General features: G+C 51.1%; 6 protein-coding genes across 6 annotated transcripts; 1 reads left to right on the top strand and 5 right to left on the bottom strand.

The window, feature by feature from the left end:
• Nucleotides 1–992: 992 nt before the first annotated feature.
• N7474_009911 (fungal specific transcription factor domain-containing protein) lies at nt 993–3,170 on the bottom strand (the record flags this gene model as incomplete). Its single annotated transcript, XM_057201321.1, has 1 exon — nt 993–3,170. One exon carries the CDS (start codon nt 3,168–3,170, stop codon nt 993–995), a length of 2,178 nt encoding a protein of 725 aa, XP_057049308.1.
• A 631-nt stretch (nt 3,171–3,801) lies between these two features.
• N7474_009910 (sulfatase family protein) lies at nt 3,802–5,444 on the bottom strand (the record flags this gene model as incomplete). The annotated part of the gene is made up of 2 exons (XM_057201320.1): nt 3,802–5,078; nt 5,144–5,444. 2 exons carry the CDS (start codon nt 5,442–5,444, stop codon nt 3,802–3,804), a joined length of 1,578 nt encoding a protein of 525 aa, XP_057049307.1.
• Nucleotides 5,445–5,957: 513 nt separating this feature from the next.
• On the top strand, nt 5,958–7,876 carry N7474_009909 (sugar porter family MFS transporter; the record flags this gene model as incomplete). Its single annotated transcript, XM_057201319.1, has 8 exons — nt 5,958–6,150; nt 6,201–6,699; nt 6,768–6,889; nt 6,940–6,975; nt 7,039–7,314; nt 7,372–7,406; nt 7,468–7,665; nt 7,724–7,876. The coding sequence occupies 8 exons, from the start codon at nt 5,958–5,960 to the stop codon at nt 7,874–7,876; spliced, it is 1,512 nt and encodes a 503-aa protein (XP_057049306.1).
• Nucleotides 7,877–10,939: 3,063 nt separating this feature from the next.
• On the bottom strand, nt 10,940–11,512 carry N7474_009908 (short coiled-coil protein; the record flags this gene model as incomplete). Its single annotated transcript, XM_057201318.1, has 2 exons — nt 10,940–11,123; nt 11,193–11,512. 2 exons carry the CDS (start codon nt 11,510–11,512, stop codon nt 10,940–10,942), a joined length of 504 nt encoding a protein of 167 aa, XP_057049305.1.
• A 5,252-nt stretch (nt 11,513–16,764) lies between these two features.
• Nucleotides 16,765–18,447, bottom strand: N7474_009907 (putative glycosyl hydrolase; the record flags this gene model as incomplete). Its single annotated transcript, XM_057201317.1, has 1 exon — nt 16,765–18,447. One exon carries the CDS (start codon nt 18,445–18,447, stop codon nt 16,765–16,767), a length of 1,683 nt encoding a protein of 560 aa, XP_057049304.1.
• A 713-nt stretch (nt 18,448–19,160) lies between these two features.
• Nucleotides 19,161–19,756, bottom strand: N7474_009906 (RBM8 family RNA-binding protein; the record flags this gene model as incomplete). Its single annotated transcript, XM_057201316.1, has 2 exons — nt 19,161–19,403; nt 19,514–19,756. The coding sequence occupies 2 exons, from the start codon at nt 19,754–19,756 to the stop codon at nt 19,161–19,163; spliced, it is 486 nt and encodes a 161-aa protein (XP_057049303.1).
• Nucleotides 19,757–20,547: the final 791 nt, after the last annotated feature.

Below are 20,547 nucleotides of genomic sequence, written 5' to 3'. Positions count from 1 at the left end.
CGCGGCCCGCCCGACTATCGACAACGATGGACGTAGTGAAAGCTGGCCCAGTGTTCAGTACAGGATGGACCGAAATCAGGTTCATAATTTTGGAAATAAGCCCAGGACCCGGAGGGACAAGAACATGCACAAAGGTGATACCACAAACAGGACTAAGACAAAAAGCCACAACTCGACCTGCATGACGTGTAGGGTAGTACACTTAAACAGTGAGTACCATAGGAAATATTACCGGACTTTCAGATCAGAACTGAAGTTGTCATGAATTGCTCTCGCAGGCAAGTCACTATCTGATTGGAAAAAAAGCGGTATTGAATAACTCGGCCACCTGGGTACCTAGAGATGAAACCTGGTCGGAAGCCATTTTTGGATATCACAAGGTAGGCTGATGATAATTTAGGGACTATAAGAAGGAGAATCACCGAAACCAGTATCCAGCTTCTCAGGTTCTTTTTTATTATATGCTCGACTTTGAGTCGATGGCATGGGCTTAAAGGCAGTAGAAATAATCAACACTGCGGAAGTCTAGCTGTATTAGCGGCTTCCGATCGAGGTTGTAGATGTAAGCCGATGGCGGGATCAAATGCGACAGAACGTTGCGGAAGTCTAGCCATTTACGGCGACATGATCGTTGTCGCCAGACTCATGCCTATCCCAAAGCTTCGTTTCAGTGAGCAGTAACCGCCGCGTTTTAATTGGGTTCTTCTAGGTGAAACATTTCCACTTGACTGTTTTGGCTGCGCCAGCGTACGTCAAGTAACCGCTCTTTTGGATTTCTTTGACGGGTAGTGTTTGGTGGCTGCTGTCCTTGCCGCATTTGGAATGGGATGCACGACTTCTTGGACATATGTGTCGAATGTCGCCCTGGTGCTTGCTCCTCGCCACGATGAGAGAGCTCGCCTGAGGGTCGTGGTTTGAAGCACCTTCTTTTTGAGTGCTTTTGAATCCCCTTTGGAGATTTGCGCTGGAACCCGCCAACACTGGATTAGACACTACCCCGAGAATAAATCCTGATCCTCGGATCCAAGCCATGAACAAAATGGCATTTGCATATCCCACGCCTGCATTGGCATGAACGAGTTGAACTCCCATTCTTCCGACATCCCAGTGCTTTCGTGGTTGCTGTATTGGATACCAGCTAAGGGATTAGCTTCACTATCCTGTACAAATTGTGGTGCCCATGCTGGCGAGAGTGCCGCAATCTCGGGCCGGGATTGGGTTTGACTGCCAGTAGTAAGATTGATAGGGGGCTGGTTCGCTCCTGTTGGCTGCTGCGTCTCGATTATGTCCACGGGTTCCGTTATCGCAGTCGTGCTTGGCCGAGGAGGTAATGCGAGTCTGTCAGCAGCAAACCTGTCAGGCTCATCCGCGAACTCGGCTTGTCGTAGCAGACTATGAACCGCCAGCCTTTGTGTCGCCACTTCCCCCGGCAGCACTCTGTGTAACTCTGTACTGCTCTCCCGTCTCCCAGGCCGTCCGGGCCGCCCCGGTGAAGGCATCCTGGTCAACTCATCATTCACGACATCTACCCGCTCCCGCTGTGGTTCTACTACGACAGCGGACGAAGATGAGAGTCCCCATTTCCCCATGGATCTCTCCATTTCGCTCAAGATTGGGCTCACGAGTTTGCTCCTGGGAAAGAACCTCCTAAGCGCTGCGACGCACAGGTCAACCCTGCTTGCCGCGAACTCCGCCGTGGGCCGATTCTTTCTGTCCTTCCCGAATCTCGAGATGAAAAGAAGTAGGCGTGTCGCATGGTAGGCGCATATCGTCGCGTCAAACTCGAGTAGATGTGGGCGCGTGGACAACTGATTCAGTGATGTGAGGAGCGAGATTATGGCAGAGGCGTGGTGCAAGCACAGACGTTCCGCTTCAAACACGAGGTCGTCCATGATTTGTTCTTGATTGGCATCTCCTTGATACAGGAAACTAGCCAGAACAGGCTTCGGCGCTGCTTCCTGATAGCCAGGTAGCAGGAGTCGATACAGATCACAGTGGCACTGGTGCCAGCTTAGTTGCAAAGCTACATGCCTTGGCAGCCACCGTGAGTCCAAGAGTGTGCTAATCTGGATGAACGATAGCTCAGGGCCATGCGGCATCTTGGTTCCAATACTGGAGAGGGATTGCTCGAAAGACCGAATCATCGAGGGAAATTGCGGCAAAGCCGAGTCACAGAGCGCGATCCTCCGCGAAAATTTCATGATGTCTCGGCGAAAGGACTCGAGGTTCACGCACAGATTATATGCCCCATAATCGCTGTCTGTTGTTTGCGATGCGTAATTGTTCATAGAAGGGGACGCCTGGCGTGACCCGTGGACGAAGTCTTCCTCGGAGCATGGGAGTTTGACGTATATACTTTCGAAAGGACAGAGCTCGAACTCGGGCAGACCGATGCTAAAATAGCGCTCGATCAGCTTCAAGCTCCATACAATCCTCCTTCGCGTCTCTCGGGCCACAAAGTCCAGGTCAGGTTTTTCATGGTTGAGTCTCATCGCAGCCGCGAACCGTGACGCCAATGCAGCCAACATAAATGCTCGCTGGAATTGCCCCGTGTGCATACAATAATTGATGGAAAGCAGCAGAGCCTGCAGACGTGCGACGGTAGGAGATTCGATGTATGACCAGATGATCTGATCGGCAGCCCGGACAGAGGTCTGCCCGCGACAGTAGCAGGAAGCCAAGTCGCCTTCATAATCTGAGATATTGTCACCGTTGCCGTCGTGGTGTTTGGTGTCATTTGTTCGCATAGATGTATGTAGGATGGCAACGCCGGCAATTGCAAGCGCGAGGCACGATTCAAGGACCCCTGTACGGCATTTCTCCTTTGTCGTGGCCGGGTGAAGAAAGGAATAGGAGGGGAGTGGATATTCATGTTGGAAGAATACTTCAAGGAGGTCGAGAAGAACAGGATTCGCATCATTGCGATGAGCTGAGCTGGTCCTTTGTGAGATTGCATTGGCTGGAGTCGCTGGGGTTCCGGGCACCAGCTGCAGACGCATCAAGCATTTGCAGTCTCGCCCTGGTATATCCCCCAAGTCCTCACTGGGACCACGGAGAGTGCCTCGGCCATCGATGCTTGGGAGCTGCACCATCTCCGCATCGACGGGGGTCTCCCTCGATGGCTGTCCTTCAGTCGGAAGCTCTGCGGGCGGAGACGTGTGGGGGGTCATACGCTTCGACGTCGGATACACACATGGGACGCCGCGACCCTTACACCTTAAGCACTGTGGGTGAGACCCCGAACATCGAACCTTTTGGCCACGACATGCGCGACATGCACTACTGACACGGCGCCGTGAAGGGCTGAGGAATGGTGCATTGCGCATGATGTCCGCCCTGTTTCCAGCTGGCAATGAGAATGAGCAGACGAAGCTTAGACGGCCACAATTTGAGCAGGTGTCCTGCTTGCCATCACAGCGGACCTGGTTGGGATGGCGATTAAAACATTGGATGTGTACGAGGGCGGACAGTGGCTTACCTTGCGCATTCGACACTGCACGCAGGTCTCCTTTGAGAGCACCGGGGGTTTCGTAGTCGAAGGGAAAGAAGACGCGTATCGGTCCATCGCAACAGTTTTTGTGGCGAGCTTTGGCCGTCAGCCAGGCCACTGCATGACAAGAATCATCCAGGTTCCCCGGAGTTGAGTGGGTGCAAAACCGGGGACGCTAATGTGCCTGGTTCTCCACTCCATCTCCCGGTACTCCTCGACTTCGCCATACCAAAAATACAAAAACAACTTAAATGGTCCTGAAAGACTATCTATATGCTATCTATCCACTGTCTGATGGAACTGCTACGAAGCTACAATTTCGGCCGCCCATACCTGGGGTGTACCGTCTCGTCACCAATCTCTTCCATCTTCTCCTCCAGGAGCTTGGTCATGTCCCGGACCACACCCTGATAAGCCGGGTCTGAATACATGTTGAACAGCTCCAGTGGATCTTCATGACAGTCAAACAACTCCCACTCCTTCTCAGTAACAGTCCCTCCAGGGCGAGCACCCTCAACTCCCAAGTCTTCATTATACCAGTATATCAGCTTGTATCTCTGGCTTCGCACGCCGTAGTGCGCGAGGGCGTTATGGATCTCGTCATTGTTCATCCAGTATCGGTGGTATGCGACTTGCTGCCAGCCGACCGGAGCCGCTCCTCGCTCCTGCAGCAGAGGGAGGAACGACACACCTTGCATGTACGATGGTGAACGGAGTCCCGCCAGGTCGAGAAAAGTGGGTGCGAAGTCAACGTTACACACGATATTGTTGCATTCAGTACCTGGCGCGATGACCGCCGGGTGGCGGATGAGAAAGGGCATCTGGAAGCTCTCCTCGTACATGAATCGCTTGTCGAACCAGCCATGCTCGCCCAGGAAGAAGCCCTGATCGGACGAATAGATGACAACTGTATTCTCTGCAAGGCCTTTCTCGTCTAGATACGAGAGCATCTTGCCCACACTGTCATCAATCGCCTGAATGGTTCGTAGGTACCGCTGCATGTATCGCTGGAACTTGAAGGCTGCCAGCTCGCCGGGATTTGCGAAGGTGAAAACCTCTCCGGTGTCTTTGTCGATGAGGCGCAGAGAGGTCACGTCGGCCGGAGCGGGGACCTTTCGCTGCGCGTCGCTCCCCTCCTGCTGGACACGCTCACCAACACTGTCCCCTCCATCCGGTTGGACCAGTCCTAGATCCTGGTACGTCAGATCTTCGGCCACCCTCATCTTGGCCGCTTTGGCTGCCTTGGCGCGGTTCCGATAATCATCTCCAAATGTCTCCGGGACGCGGATTGGGTCGGTGTACATGGTTTTGTGACGATCGTGGCATTCCCAGGAGCGGTGAGGGGCCTTGTGGTGGCACATGAGGAAGAAAGGCTGCCTCTCACGAGTCACTGATTGCTGCTCCAGGACCGAGTCAATCCAATTCAGGGACTTGTCTGTAATGATGTCCGTGGCGTATCCATCCACAGCGTGCGTGCCTGACTTGTCCGTGAACTTCGGATCCCAGTAGTCTCCCTGGCCTGGAAGAACAGACCAGTAGTCGAAACCGGACGGTTCGTGGAGAGGGCCTTCGCCAAGATGCCATTTGCCTGCCGTTGCGACAGCCGTTAGCTCGAGGTTGTAGGACGCTTTGGGCATGGAAGAACCAACTCACCAACCATGGCGGTCGTATATCCTCCGGATCGCAACGCTTTCGCAACGTTGGGTAAATGTTTGTTGATCTTGCTATGGAGAGTCATCACTCCGTTGACATGGTTGTGCGTTCCTGTCAGAATTGCAGCGCGGGAGGGCGTGCAGATGGAGTTGGTCACGTAGCAGTGGTTGAACTTCATGCCCTCCTCCGCCAGGCGATCAATGTTTGGCGTGTGGTTGATACCCGCACCATAAGCACTGATCGCCTTCGAAGCATGGTCATCGGCTAGGATGAAGATAATGTTCGGGCGTTCGGAAGGCATTTTAGAACTTCTCATGGTGGAAAACACGCAAAATTCGGAAAGCCCTGTTGATAGTGCATACGAATATGAACCTTTGTTGCTCCCCCAAGCAAAGGTAAAGTAATCCGGGCGCTTCGGAGACACCGAGGTCCCCAAACACGACGAACATGGCTATTGTCCTAGGGTTGTCTCTCCATAGTCGGAAGTCGGTCGGAAGCCAATTAGGGGACGATCCGCGCAATCTCCAATGTCCCTGATAGGACAAGATGGGGAGGCTAAAACATAAACCGTTTGTCTCTTCCGCCAATGCCAGCGCAACCCGCCCGATACCCGGCACAAACCGAACAGCCATCAGTTAACTAGCTTCCAACTAGTATTGACATTCTCCGGAGTGGGCCAAATTCCAGAGTACTCCCAGCCGCCCCCAGTAATCCGTCCGTATATACTTGCTCCATTGTCCATCATGAGAGTGCTATTCCATCACCAAATCAGCGCCAGTCTTTGTAGAAATCCTTCCGCCATTTTCTCACCACCATGCGTCGCCTCGGGACTTTCCGAGCGGCCTATCTAGTCGCCCTGAGCTGCATCGGCTCATTTCTCTTCGCCTACGACACAGGCATCGTCGGGGGCGTCCTGACCCTGCCCTCGTTCCAAAAAGACATGGGCATCACCGCGGAAACACAGACCAACGTGAGCTCTCTTTCCGCGAGTCTGCTCCAAGCTGGAGGTGAGAAGTTCCCCGGCATTGTCGGCGGGCTCATATTCATCTTTGGTCAGCGTTTTTCTCGTGCTTCTTCGTCTGGCCCTTCACCGCACGCTACGGGCGCCGCCTGTCCATTGTGCTCGCAGCCATGATCTTCAACGTCGGGGCGATCCTCCAGCTCTTCCACGCCAACGGCGTCGCGACGTGGTACGCCGGCCGCGTCATTGCAGGAATCGGCATCGGCTTCGCAACCGTAATTGTCCCACTGTACACGGCGGAGATGGCACCCAAGCAAATCCGCGGCCAGCTCGGCAGCATGTTCCAATTTTTCTTCACCCTTGGTGTCATGACTTCTTATTGGGTAGACTACGGAGTATCTACAGGTATAGACTCGTCCACCAAGCAATGGCGGATCCCTGTGGGGTTGCAGCTTGTGCCTGGGGTGATCCTCTGCGCGGGTATGCTACTCGTCAAGGAGAGTACGAGGTGGCTGGCCAAGCGAGGGAGGCCCGATGATGCGCTTGAGTCGCTAATATGGGTCCGTGGTGGTGACAGTGCTGCCGTTCGAGAAGAGTATGTTATCCACTTATATGCTGGGGTAATGGCCGATTTGGGTGAGCTGACTGGTGTTTTTCCTATAGGATGGCAGAGATCCTTGCTGGAATTCAAGAAGAGGAGCGCATCACAGAGGGCCTGACGTGGAAGGAGTTCTTGCTGCCTGCGAACCGCTTTCGCATGTTCGTTTCCATTACGATCCAGATCGGTGAGCAGACCTGTTTGAAATGCCTCCCACACCATGCTAATAAGCTGCAGGGGTACAACTGACCGGCAACACGTCTCTCGCATACTGTATGTGCCCAGCCCCGGCGAGACTAGGTCGCCAACGCAAGAAACTACGCTAACTCGTCCAAGTCTCACCACAAGTCTTCAGTGCCGTCGGCGCCGGTAACAATGCCCTCTTTTTCAGCGGCTTCTTCGGCGTGGCCAAAGTTGTATCATGCCTCTTCTTTCTCGCTATTTTGGTTGAGAGAATTGGCCGCAGGGGCAGCCTGATGGCCGGATCTTTCATCATGGGTGCCTTGTTCTTAATCGTTGCCCTCATTACTGCGACCCATCCCCCGAGCCCGGACGCGACTGGCATCAGTAGCTACTCCATCGCGTCTCTCACGATGATTTATCTCGAAGCGAGTAAGTAGCGCGGAAACTCTTTTCATTGACGAGAAAAATACTCATGATTCATCTTAGTGGTTTACAACATGTCGTGGGGTCCCGTTCCTTGGGTATGTTTACGGCAGAGAGAGTTTTGTAGATGGCGCCACAGAGCTAATACTTCCATTTCAGCTGTATATGGCCGAAATATTCCCAACCCGGATCCGTGAAGGTGGCGTTGCCATCGGCACCGCGACGCAGTGGCTATTCAACTTCGCCTTCTCCCAGATAACGCCTCACGCCGTCAATAATCTGGGCTGGAAGACATTCCTAATGTTCTGCATCTTCAACTGGGCGCTTGTCCTGTACACTTGGCTCTTTATCAAAGAGGTTGGTTTTCCAAGATCTTTCCATGCGTGCGTAATAAAGCTAAGATGGCCATGAACAGACTAAAGGCAAGTCGCTTGAGGAGATGGAGCTGGTGTTCAATGCTAGGCACACTCAACTTGATCTCAACGCTACTCACCGCAAGGCCAACGAGCACTTTGAACACATCGAGGAGTTGGAGCTGGGAGACAAGACGGCTGTTCAAGATAGCTAAAGTATCTTATGTAGAGTAGGGAAACAGGCTCGCCCGAAGACGGTCTTTTCACGTCTCTGCTAGAACTGCTAAAACGATTGAACGGATCTACAGCCACGTGGTACCCAGGATTAACTTCATCTGGACACGTAAAGCTCGACTTCCTTAGGGTAATTGGAGAAGTTCCGAAAAGCTGTCAATGTGTTATCGTAATATAGACCGGGTGTTAAGGGTCTGTTCGCCACTATGCCCACTCAAAGGGCTACTAAATGGTAGTCGCTTTATAGTTAGTCAATCGGAATGATCAATCCTAGTAATAGTAGTTCTCCCACTCGTAGTATAACAATACCCTATTATTTATTCTCCTATCTCCGCGTCCTCATAAATCACCCCACCCGTAGGCTATACTCATGCTGTAATGAGCCAACCTACTTTAGGTAAAGATGATGATTTTTTTTTTCTGCATGGCTTTGCTATCTGTTGTGAGGCTTATTCGTTACCAGCCTCGGTTCGGATCTGGCTTTTAGGCCATAGGCCTATAGTTGCTTTCTAAAAGTTGTAATTACTTTTAAAGAGATGATCCAGAGCCCCTTCAAGCACGGTGTAATTCTACTTAGCTAGAGCGCTGACTCGAACTTTCTATTTGATGGTTAGTCCGTAGAAATAGGTTTTATTCAGAGTTCTCCCAATCCATGCAAATCATACTTGGCGGCTTAAGCATGCGTTCTACATTATTGTGGCATGGTACGTCTGCAGATACCTGACCGCTACTTCTGCAATTCGTAGCATGTAAATCATTTTTTGTGATCTGAAATTACTTAGGCGCCCTAATACCAGCAAGTTGCCTCTTATTTAAATACGCGCTCCACCCTCCGGCCTTTCCTTGTTCCTCCAACAACGTTTCAACCTCTCAAAGCTATCTTCCCACCTGAAACGACTACACGTCGAACGATATGTCTACACATATGCTTAAATACATTGTGGGTCTCTAACTTTTACATAGCCGTCGAGACGAAAAGCTTTCGCTGTCCTAACGTCCTCAACTCTGGCAGGTTACGTGAAAAGAGGGTACATCGGATGTAAGGGATTAAACAGTGAATCTCATATTCTCAAGCCGCCAAAATTTTGGCTGATTTAAGCGTACCTTGAACAGGGTCCAGGACCATGCCATTAGCCTAGGTGGGAGAATAGGTCCTGTGCTTCCGAGCATACAAGGACTTTCGTGGGTGTCCTCAGTCCGATATTCACAGACGCGTACTCAGACTAAGCTAATCGTCCTCTTCGAACTAGTTTCACAGTGTGCAAATTAATCGTGACATGATGTCGAAGCTCGAGTCGCATGAATTTGTAGAATCAGTTGAGGAAGACCAATAGACTCAAGGGGAGTTAGGGGGAGTCTTGGGGGGTTGGATGGTCACTGCTCAACAACCTACACTGGCAGACCTTATTGGTTCGAAGGCGGAGATTTGTTCACACTTAGACTGATAGTGAGAGAACTAAGGAGCTCAGTGAGAAGGTCCTCTTAAGGCAGCATGGCAATTGACAGAGGGGCATTCGCCCGATTGCACAAGGTAGATTGGCTCTATGCCAACAATTCTCCTCCTATCTATACTTGGCTACACAGCTCTACTCTACGCTCTTGTACCTACAGCAAATCTACACCCACACAAGAAATAATATGAAACATCCATTGCCGCTACAATTTCAAACCACAAAGCTACCTATCAGCCACGCAAGCACGATAGGTAGGAGCATTGAGGCAAAAGAAAGTAAGCGAAAAAGAAAAAAAAAAAAAAAAAAAAAAAAAACAAAGACAAGACAAATAGTAGGGGACTTGAGACATGCACGCTTTCCTGGGTATGGCAAATGGCAAGGCGAGAGAGAAGTAGAGCCGCAGAAAACAAAACAAAAACAAAAACAGAACTGAACTGAACTGAACTGTGAAAAACCAGAGAGATGATAATAGAGGAAACAGGGGGTGTGGAGGGCAGAAGTGCAGCATATGATGGAAGGGGGTTGATTCAGTCACAAGACCAAGTCAATTTTTTGGGCTGGTGCAGCAGCAGCGTCCAGTCCATGAGAATGAGAAAGGGGAGGAAAATGCAACAGAGATGTACACTGCAAGCAACAGAATAAGAGAAGAATAAAAATGACTTGGCTGCTGGCTGCGAAACACAGAAAGAAAGGATCCCTCAACAAAAACATTATGCGTTTCCCCTTTCCCAGCACGCCAATCGCCTGCTGTGACCATAACCATGAACCTTAATGCCCATGCAATGTGCCCATGACGACGAAAACATTTCCAGTGCGCGGCTCCAGACGGCAAATGTCATTTCACAATTCAAATCGAGTCTAGCCCCAGTCCCCAAAACGCCCGAGGTGCTATGCATTCAACAACAAATGAAGGGAGAGAAACAGTCAGAAGCAAAAAGTACAAGGTGGAACGGAACAGGATCCACGCGCGCAAGTCACCTGCAAAGGGGGAAAAATAGAGACAACGCCAAATGACGAGACAACACAAACAAAGTATCGACGGTAAAAACGGTGGAACCGCGTGATCACCCGAAGGGACAACAAACCCGCTTGTTTCGTATTGATCGAAGCAAGGTTGCCAAGACTCGGGTGGCGGCCCACCGGTGAACCACCCGGCATGCAGATGATGATGTCACGGATACCCCTTGTTCCCCTGGCTATGGTAGCCATGTTGTGTTGAAAAGAACAGTGGAGATCGTGACGGGGTGACGAAGAAGGTAAAGTAAGAAACAATGCTCGATGCCACTCGAGCCAGTCGGGTGGAAGAATGATGGACGTGAAGGGAGCGGCGACAATCGTAACCGCCCAGAGACAAAAATTTTGCCTGGCGGCTGCTGACCCGCGCACCCCACGCCACGCTGAGTATGGATTGTAGGAATTTTTTGGGTGAGGAGGACTCAGGCCGGCAACAGACCGAGACAATAGTGGCGAAAAAACAACCAAAAAAAAAAAAGACAGCGGACGTTCATCATCGTAAACGGAAAGAGATCAAGAATCATCACGGTGTGCAAAGCAAGCAACCGCATCCTCGGCGAGTGTAGTGAGGGGGTGCTACTTCTGTGCCTTGCGAGCTTTGGTGCTTCGTGTCATTTCGTTCTTGGTCATGTTGCGAGTCAGTCCGCCGATGTAGTCCTGCAAGACTTTGTTTTCGGTCTCCAACTTGTCGTGATCGGACTTGACGGCATCGATGCGCTCAGCGAGTGCCTGCAGCGAAGATTGAAGGGCCTTGGCTTGTCTTTGGGGGTTAAAATTAGCAAACCATGACCGTGTTGGCGACCGCAAATCCAAAAACAAAGATACTCACTCTTGAAGAGTCTGGCGAGCCTCCTTACCCAGGCGCTCCAGATCAGCCGAATTGCGACGCGGACTCATGGCGCGGGCGTCGTCCGGGGGGAACTCTTCCTCCTCAATTTCAATCTCTGGGTGGTCGCGGGGGACCAGGATGGACGCGGAGGGTTTGCGGCTAGCCATACGCGGACGTTCGGATCGGCCTCGGCGCTCGTTTTCGGCGTCAGATATGGATGATGATGATGAGAGGGATGACATGTGCATGCGGCCACCGTCGTTGGGTTGCGGCAGTGTGTCGACGGGAGAAGCCTCGTTCATCTCTGTATCAGATGCCATAAGGTTGGTTCGCGACAACAACGGGAAGTAGAGGAATGTCAAAGAGACGCGGTTCGCACGCTTAGGTCCAGAGTGGCGGATGATCGTGATTCTTTCACGATCAAGCAAAAACGAGGGCAACGGTTGAACCGAGATGGATGCTCGAACGACCACGGATCTACCCCTAGCGATGGACCCCAGACGATCAAATCTGTGTTACGCTTGAGGTAGCGACCGGGGTCGGGTGGGAGCAGACGGTGGGAGGGAAATGGGAGGCGGGCGTTTGGTGTGGGAAGCGACCGCAATGCAGGTTCGAGGGTGTTTTTTGAGACGATGGACGGAGAACGGAGGGGAGGGCGTGGGGACGAAGAAACAAAGGTCAAAGCGAGTGAGGACGAGCGTAGACACAGAGCGAGAGGTCGAGGTGATCAGCCACGATGGAGGGGGGAAGGGGGGAAGAATTAGCTCGAAATACACAGAGAGTGGTTGAGTCGTAGAGAAGGGAGGAAGCAGACGACGGATGGGAAGGAGGAGAAAAAGGAAACGGGTCTAGGGTACGGTATCCGTATTGGGCGAACGGTACCTGGGAGTGACTTGGGTGGCCAGTACTAACGGGGTCGTCCACGCTGGTACCTCCGGTGTTCCCTGTTCATCCCTTCCCGAAAGGAACACCCTTTCTGCCCCCAGCGCGTGGCAGCCACCGAACAACTGTTAGTGATAGAACAGGGTAGAAACTATCAAGCCCGCCAGCTAAGGATGTATGATCATGATTAGACCTCCATCCCTCCTGATCATATTAATTATTTTTTACGCCAACATTCCCCTTCTCCTTCTCCTGGATGTGGGAGGGGAAGAACCCTCCCTAACAAACTAGTAGGGCACAACTCTCGGTTCCGCTTCCACGAGCCCACCCGTCCCCAGCCAACGAGCGTGTGGCCTGCGGGTGACGATCCTCCACCGCCAGAGTGGCAGAGCTCGTTTACCGAACCCTCCCTCCGTCACTATTCCCAAGTGGAACTCTGGCCCTGATCATAATCATAGTTATTACCGGCAAGGATCGTGCTCGGGACTGTATTCCATTCCACCCACCAGGAGTACATAAGCGAGCGAGGTAGTTAGTTGACTAACGAACTGACTAACATAACTACGGGGCAACTTCGTCCGCCTTCAGGGGGGAGGGAGGGGCCCGCTATGCAATGTCGATCGAGCCGCAACGAGCGAGAAAATGACGCCATTTGACGGGTCCTGATTCGATTGTTCTCACGCGGACGGGTGATTGCGAGAATTCGTGATGGTCAGTAACGAACTGCCCGCGACCAGACTCCAGCCAATGTGGCCACCCCCTCGGACAGGATTATTCATGCGGTGAGGAAACAACATTTCCACAAGAAGTAAGAATGATTTTATTCTCCGCAGTGGTCACTCGCGTCCGGTGGGCGGTTCAGGGTAGAGCCAATGGCGGGAACCCGGTGGCAGACGATCCATTCCCGTGGGTTTGACATGGGCCCCTATCGTTGATGGATCGAGCGGAGCGCTAGGGCTCAGGTGAAACCCGGCAGGGACATCATGTTGCCGATCCCCGTGGGAGGGCAAACCTTCTTGGCAGAAGAGCAGTAGGACGCCGTACAACATGAATGGATCATCAGAGGTGGCAAGAGGATTGGAGCCAATGTGATGGATCGTAAGCGGTGCGAAGGACCGAGTTGGACAACAAATGGCTGTCGTTCCTGGATCCCCGACGGTCAGATGACCACGCTCAGGCCTAGCATCCCTACAGTATAGAAGATACCCTTGGTAATACTCGCTCTGCTATTATTTCCATTTAAAGAGTAGTTGGTTAACCAGTCTCCAATGATTAATGTACTATGAACTAATAATAACATGTAATTGCCACTCGCCGGTGAGGCTCCGCTACAGCAAAAGAAAGATGAGACATTACGCGTGTTCCCTTCGATCAAGCCCAAAGGCAAAAAGCGCCCAGTGTGCGATCTGCAGGTGCTGCTGATTGGGAGCGGTGGTGCTCCCCACCAGAACGAGTTTTCGCCGTTTGCTTGACGAACGGGCCAACCAGAGCGCAGAGATATCCAAACAGCGCACGAGCGCGGCAGTACTGTAGTACTTTTGTCAAAACGTATGGACAGTATGAGGAAATTGCAGGATTGAGAGACATCATATCATAAAATTGTCGAAGAAGAATCCTAATTACTTCAATAAATCATCCTCCATCTGTATGCTAGATAACACAATCCCACATACGCAATAGCCTTGCTAGCTATATGTAACCAACCCATGGTTACTAACTTATGCAAGCGGATAGACATTGCCATTGTCTGTGGAACGTGGGTTTGGTTTGGTGTCATCGCCGGATCAGGAATGTTGCTTTCCAGCGGGATGGAATGCATCATACATACCCTTTTGGACCACCGTCTGTGTCGTAAACATTTACTTTCTGCTTCGTGCTTCTGGGCTCTAGTAAACCTATCTCAAGTGGCGTGTACACTACCGAGCTGGGGAAGTCCACCACAGAACCGAGGTCACACTCCATACTCCGTACTCCGTACAAACCATACTATACTATACGATCATAATAATAATAATAATAATAATAGCGCTATTCCCCACAAAACCGAGCCGATCGAGCGCTAGTTAAAATCAGGAATCCCGATCTGAAAACAGGATTTGTATAATTAGCGGATCTGATCTGCAGGTGGGCGCCCCTTTGTACTACATACGATACCACCAAAACACCACACTCTTGTCGAAAGAATGGTGCTCAAGAGCTTGGATCCATAGTTTAAATGGGTGATCACCATTTTACAAAGTGCGGAACCGATGGTAAGACATTTGAGTTGAGTAGAATGTCTTGATTGCCACTACGTACTAACTAACACTTAAGCAGGGAAAACCAACGCCAAGAACAGCGCTAGCGAGCTGTGGAACAGTGCAGCTCTCGAATCCTGCATGCGAAAAACCACACACATAGTTTCGTAGAAGCAACTTCCAGGGTGGTTAAATCGACAAATACGCTGCAATTCACCATTCTACTCCCGCAGCAATGACCAGGGTGTGTAAACTTCACCACTCTCTAGGTTACGTATGAATGATAATCGCCGAACATGACACATAGAGGACTTCAATGTAAGATTACACCATATGAATTTGGGCAGCTTGTCGGTTCAGCTTAGAATTCTGTGTGCAAATCAGTGGAACTAACCAATTAGATGCTTCCAAGCTTCGAGGTCCGGAATCACGTGCGATATCATTCGCAGGATGAGATTGCTTAAGTTGATTTTGGAAACTGCGCCTGCAATATCCTACGCTTTCGCAAACGAGGCAGTATCGATCTCTCAAGCGAATCTCTGCATATCTTTGAATCAGAGCCATTGAGAAATGTCAAAAGGGTATACCGCGTCTACCATCTTAGGTAAGGAAATCTTGAGAGGAACAAATATAATGCAGTTATAGTCTCAATTTGAGATAAGTAGTAATTGAGAGTGGCATTGGCCCACACTCCCGCCCGACGATTACTGGTGATAGATCTTCCTATTCCTGTTGCTTCCTAACTGTATACATCATATCTTGCAGAAAAGATGCTCTGCACCTTTAGAAATACCGGCAGTAACACAAGCCCAAGAGTAATCATTTTCATCGGTAATAAGCCCAGCTCCCACATAAAACTTGTCACAGCTAGCCGCATAATCATGGATGTCCTTCAGATATGTAGATATACTCTCTGCCACATCAATGGGGTCGCCTTTGTATTTTGCGACCTGACAAGACAGGAGAGATTTTGAAGGGACAGTGTTTGGCAAAAAGACTGGCGTCAAGTCCGTATATTTGGATCGTTTGAGTTTGTTTAGTACTTCCCGAAGAGAGCTAAACTCATTGTCGCACACATGGATGTGGATTTGCTCCTCGGTTCGCGTCGCAACCGAGTTCATGGCCAGAGCTCCTCTCGCCCTGGTATATTTCACGCCTGGATCAGAAAAAGGATCATTCAATGTCTTCTGTCCAAGTAGCCAGCCTCCGTTTGGATCAGGCGCTTGGCTCAATTCCAGGATTCCAGACAGCATCTGTGATGTGGTGATCAACCCTTTCGGAGCCGTCTTCGATAGCAGCGCCCATATTCGGCCGCCCACTGCCCCTGTAACAGCACAAGGCGTGGAATCTTTTAGACACCGACACAGAGAGCCAAACCACAAATAGCAAGCACCATTGCATTGTACATTAGCGTCGATACAGCCTTGACCCCACAAGGCCTGACCCCCATTATCTTTGTTGATTGGTACAACGTCGGTCGGTGCAGTCAGCGAACCACACTGCTGTGCCAATAAAGGACATTTCATAGTAGTAGGGCTGGATAATTGACAGTCACAATGAGCCACATCCCTGGATGAAATCTGATCAGATTTGCACTGGGCAGCTTCTGTGCTCCTGACTAAAATTTGGAACAGGACTGCGATAATGAACAGTGGATTCAAGGCAAGTTGGTCTTTGAACTTCATGGTATTGGTTCGGCAATGTTTCAATTTTTGAAGGGATAATCTGTTGCAAAAAGTTGCCTGGAGGATAGAACCTTAAGAAAGATGGGTGGAAGAAAGTATTCTCATTTTTGCTCACTCTTGAGGAAAACAGGTCATTCTTATGCCCAATATCAGTGCAAAACTGACAACGGAATCAATGTAAATTCAATGCAGATCCATACCCAATGAAAATAAGTGAGAGGCACTGGAATGAAAAAGACAGAGAATCCAGAGCCAAAGAATATGAAGTAAGGAGAGATTGGAACACTCCTCTTACTGTGTACTGCAGTCATAATTAACAAACGGATTTCCCAGCATTCTACCCCTGCATTCTAAAGCCATTCTTCTGACCGCGACTAGGGCCCCTAATCAGCCTTCATAGAACTACAATATGTTCATAAAAAAATCTCCAGGATTGGAGTTCTTCTCGGCGACAGAGATTGATGGGATGTTAATGACAGGTTTGAAGGGATGCAATTTAGGCTTGTCTAAAACCCTAAGCCCTTGAATACTGCATTCTGACGACTGATGAAATTCTGGGATTGGCTTGTGAACAATTGCCATTCAAATGTAAATACAAAAGCCAACCGGAGGCGCCCGATGAATAGTAACAATAAGAAGAATAGTTATACCAATTCCAATGACCCCAACAATAATGTGCCTGCATTATCCAATACCCAATGCATGAAGGAATTTACCGTACCACACGCCCAACAAAAAACCAAAAAAATCACCCGTGTCGGTCATCAGTCATGAGAGTGAATCGCAGGTCTGCCATTGGTACAGCGCTCTCAAAACCGCCACACCGCCAGACTGCGTCTCCACGGTCCGGCCACGGCCGCGGTCGTTATAATCCTTCTTGTTCTTGGCAATAGTACTGTGGGCAGCAGCCCCAGCCCCAGAGGACAGCGGGAGATCGGAGAGGATCGTACTGCGGTAGTCCACCGCGCCGGCGGGGAGAACGCTAGTGTCGACGAGCTCATCAGAAACACCAAGAGCACCGTATTCCCTGCCCCACCAGGCTCCGAACTTGCCGTCGTCGTCGCGAGTCATGAGAGCTGCCTTGGCATTGTGTTCGATCCAGCCGCCATAGGAACGGCAACGTTCCAGGTGTTTCCCGTAAACTTCATCCCGGGGACTACCCTCGGTGTGTGCGGCGCTGCGGCGGCGGGTAGCATCGCCAACCAGGAATCGTTCTTCCTGGGGTCGGAGTGGTCGGCAGAATTCTGCTAAGTGGTGGAAGAATATCCCCTTGAAGGTCTGTCCATCTTGATTACACACTCCACGCGAGTCGCATACGTCTTCCAGGACACCGCCGCGACCTAATCCGGCCCATTGCTGGCTGTCGGTCTGCGGCCAGCCCGTGGCGCGCATCACGTTGTAGATCAGCTCGTGGCCGTCGCGGAAGTAGTCCTGGTCTCCCGTGGCTAGCCATAACCCTCTCAAACCACTCAGCAAGACGCCCTGGTTATAGGTGTATGCCATGGTATTGAGCAAGTCGCACTTCTTCGTGCCTGGCTTTGCGGCGCTTTTCCAGCCACTGATGTGGAAGCCGTCGCCATACAACCCAAGAGGCCCGGTCATGTTCGAGTGCTTGAGCCACGCATACCCATCGACAGCAGCTTTCAGGTGCGCAGGGTCATGTGGGAAGCCATCTCCGCCAGAATCCTGGCTGGCTATGAACGGTGACTCGATCGGGTCGCCGGGGAAATAGAGGTACATCCCGATACTGGCGGAGATATACAGCTCGTTGGTGATGGCGTTCTTATAGGGACCCAGGTAGGGGCTCCAGACCATCCCGCCATCACACAGGGTCTTGTCCCACCCGAGCGAGGCCAGCTCCCAGAAAAGACGTGCGCGGTGAGCGGCCGAGTCGCGGAACTGGGTCCCATACCACGACTTCATTGATGTTGCGGAGGATGTTTGGTAGGTGTAGTGAAGATTTGAGTGCAGGTCCTGGAACTTGATGTTCTCCAGCCAGTCCAATACAACCCACAACATATCGTCGTAGGCTTGCTGGCGCAAACCGAATGAATTCTCCCCAAAATAGAAGGTAGAGGTATGGCTGAAGAAGTGGTTGATGGTGTTTTCAATCGTACGGAAAGACGGAGTAATGTCGTGAGCCGTGTCAGTCAGGGACGCCAGTGTCGCGGCCACATGGGTGTTTAGCACGGCGGCCGTCCAGTCGATTGCGGTTGGCCACGTTCCCAGCCACAGCTGGAAGTAGTTGTCCTGCATGGCGTGTAGCGCCCCGATGAGGTCGTGCAGGGTCTTGTTGGCGGGTTCCTCGTCTTTTCCTCTCTCTTTAGTGGCATGTCCGAGTGAGATCTGATTGGGGTAGGCCAACGCATTGGCGAAGGAAAGAAAGAATAGCGCAATAACGAGAAATATGGATAGTGGGAGCCCAGCAGGGCCCTGGCGTGCGAGGCCCATTGTGACAATGCTGCCTGGTTTCCGAGGCCCTCCTGGGATATAATATAGGGCCGCGCGCAAGAGAGAAAGTGAAAGATGGGGGATTTTATGGTATGCGGGGAACCTGGTCTGGATCAAGGCTGACTAAGGATCCACTGCCTGGGGCATGAACTACGCCTGTAACGGTCCCTGGACAGACAGACAGTGCGGGCAAAAACAGGAAGAAATAAATAACTAAACGCTATGGCCTCAACTGCAGGCGGCCAGAGCCCGGGTCGCATGATGCATCTACATTACGCGGGGTGGCACGGACAGTGCGGAGAACGAAAGGTCCGGGAAACTGACTGGGTGTGCATTCATGAGGTGCATTCTAGGGCTAGGATCTTAGGTCATATCCATTCTGAAATAATGTCAGCATGCATTTCTTCTTGCCTGTCAGATCATCTTACCATTCTGGCAAGGTCTCACGGCGCCGGCATATGCCTCATCGGGGTCGTGTTGGGATACAAGCTTATATTATGCTCGCACGGATGTAACCCATAAAGATATGCCGGCGGGTAGTATGCTTCATCGAGAATTCGAGATTCATGGGAAGCGCAAAGAGGAGTGGGTGACAGCGCAGCGCGCTAGCAAAAAGAAGAGCAGGTATCACAAAGAAGGCGGCACGCGATCATGCATCTCTGTCCAACAGATCCCGGATCCAAATGCTTTGCAAAGGACAACGAAAAACACTCTTATTGCCGCTCGCCGCCAGCGCCAGCACCAGGGCTGCGACTCCGATCCCGACTCCGGCTGCGACCCCGACCTCCAGCACCAGCACCGCCCTTGGGTCCTCCGCCCTTACCCTTGCCTGTGGGAGGCGGGCGGACAAAAGCATAGTCGACGGTAATTGTCTGCTCCAGCAGCTTGACACCATTCAGGTTCTTGATCGCCTCGCTGGCTTCGGGGAGGGTCGAGTACTCGATCAATGCGTATCCCTGCGCGGCGCAAATGCCATGTCAGCCTTGCACCCAGTAACTGCAAAATGCCACCACAACGAAAAGAACATGGTCACTAAAATAATACCGCGCCCCAAAAAGAAACGCACCTTAACGTAACCCGTCCGCCGATCAAGGTTCAAACTGAAGTTTTTGATCTCCCCGTATTCCGAGAACAGATCCGTGACGTCCTCTTCTGATGCCTCCTCGTGGATATTCGACACGATCACAATCCATCCCTCGATACTGCGCACGGCGACTGCGCCCGTTTGGGTACTGGGCTCAAAGCCGCGGCCGGATTGCGGCGCGTCGTCCTGTGCGACGGGAGGGTCGACTTCCATTTCGTTTGACATGGTGAGGATGGCGGGTTGTGTGGCAATGGGACAATCTGGCACTGGTCGCGTTGACGGGATTGGCTAGTAAGGGGTTCTTGGATCAGTCTGGCTTTGGTCTGCAGGTCTGAGTTGAGGCGGGAGTCGAATTGGACGGCGTTCAAGTGGAAGCTCGTGTGCTTATGTAAGCAGATGGACTGACGATATTCCGGGACGGTGTATAGAGGCATACCTCCAGCAATAAACATACCTAAAACTGGACAGATTTTCAGGTGAACATGAAAAAAAGAAGCATAGATATATAGTAAACTGAAAAAAAGATTTACAGGAAGTAAAAGGTGATCGAAAGATCAAAAGAAAGTAAAACACAGTATGCCCTAGTCTAGCACAGCCTGCTCGCCGTCAACGTTGGCTTGCTTGTTTTTGCAAGGAGTATGAATGAGAGAAGAGTAAAGAAAATGATCTAGGGTTGAAAAGCAATCACATGATGTCCTCTCTTTCTTTCCTAGCAAGATTTATATGGGGGAATGCAATTTCTGTAGTTCTGTCCCAGGCCATGCTGGTACATTCAACAAAGGCTGTGGCCAATCAACAATATGGATACGTCAACCTGCCGACTCAGAAGAGATGAGCACTTCAAGATACAACATGCAATTAAAACTGTTCAAATTCTAGTCTCTGCGGTATGCAGTGCAATATTATTGTCTTATAGGGCCCAATACTCCGGTTTTTCTAAGTGGAAACAATATCAACAAGAAAACGGACAAAACGAGACCCAAGTAAACCAAGACCATCTCTTCAATAACCAACTA

This window comes from Penicillium riverlandense (genome assembly GCF_028828495.1).
Source record: "Penicillium riverlandense strain IBT 135883 chromosome Unknown utg000008l_segment0_segment0, whole genome shotgun sequence".
Lineage (NCBI taxonomy): Eukaryota > Fungi > Ascomycota > Eurotiomycetes > Eurotiales > Aspergillaceae > Penicillium > Penicillium riverlandense.
Note: the sequence above shows the minus strand (reverse complement) of the source record. Positions and strands in the feature narration are given on the sequence as shown.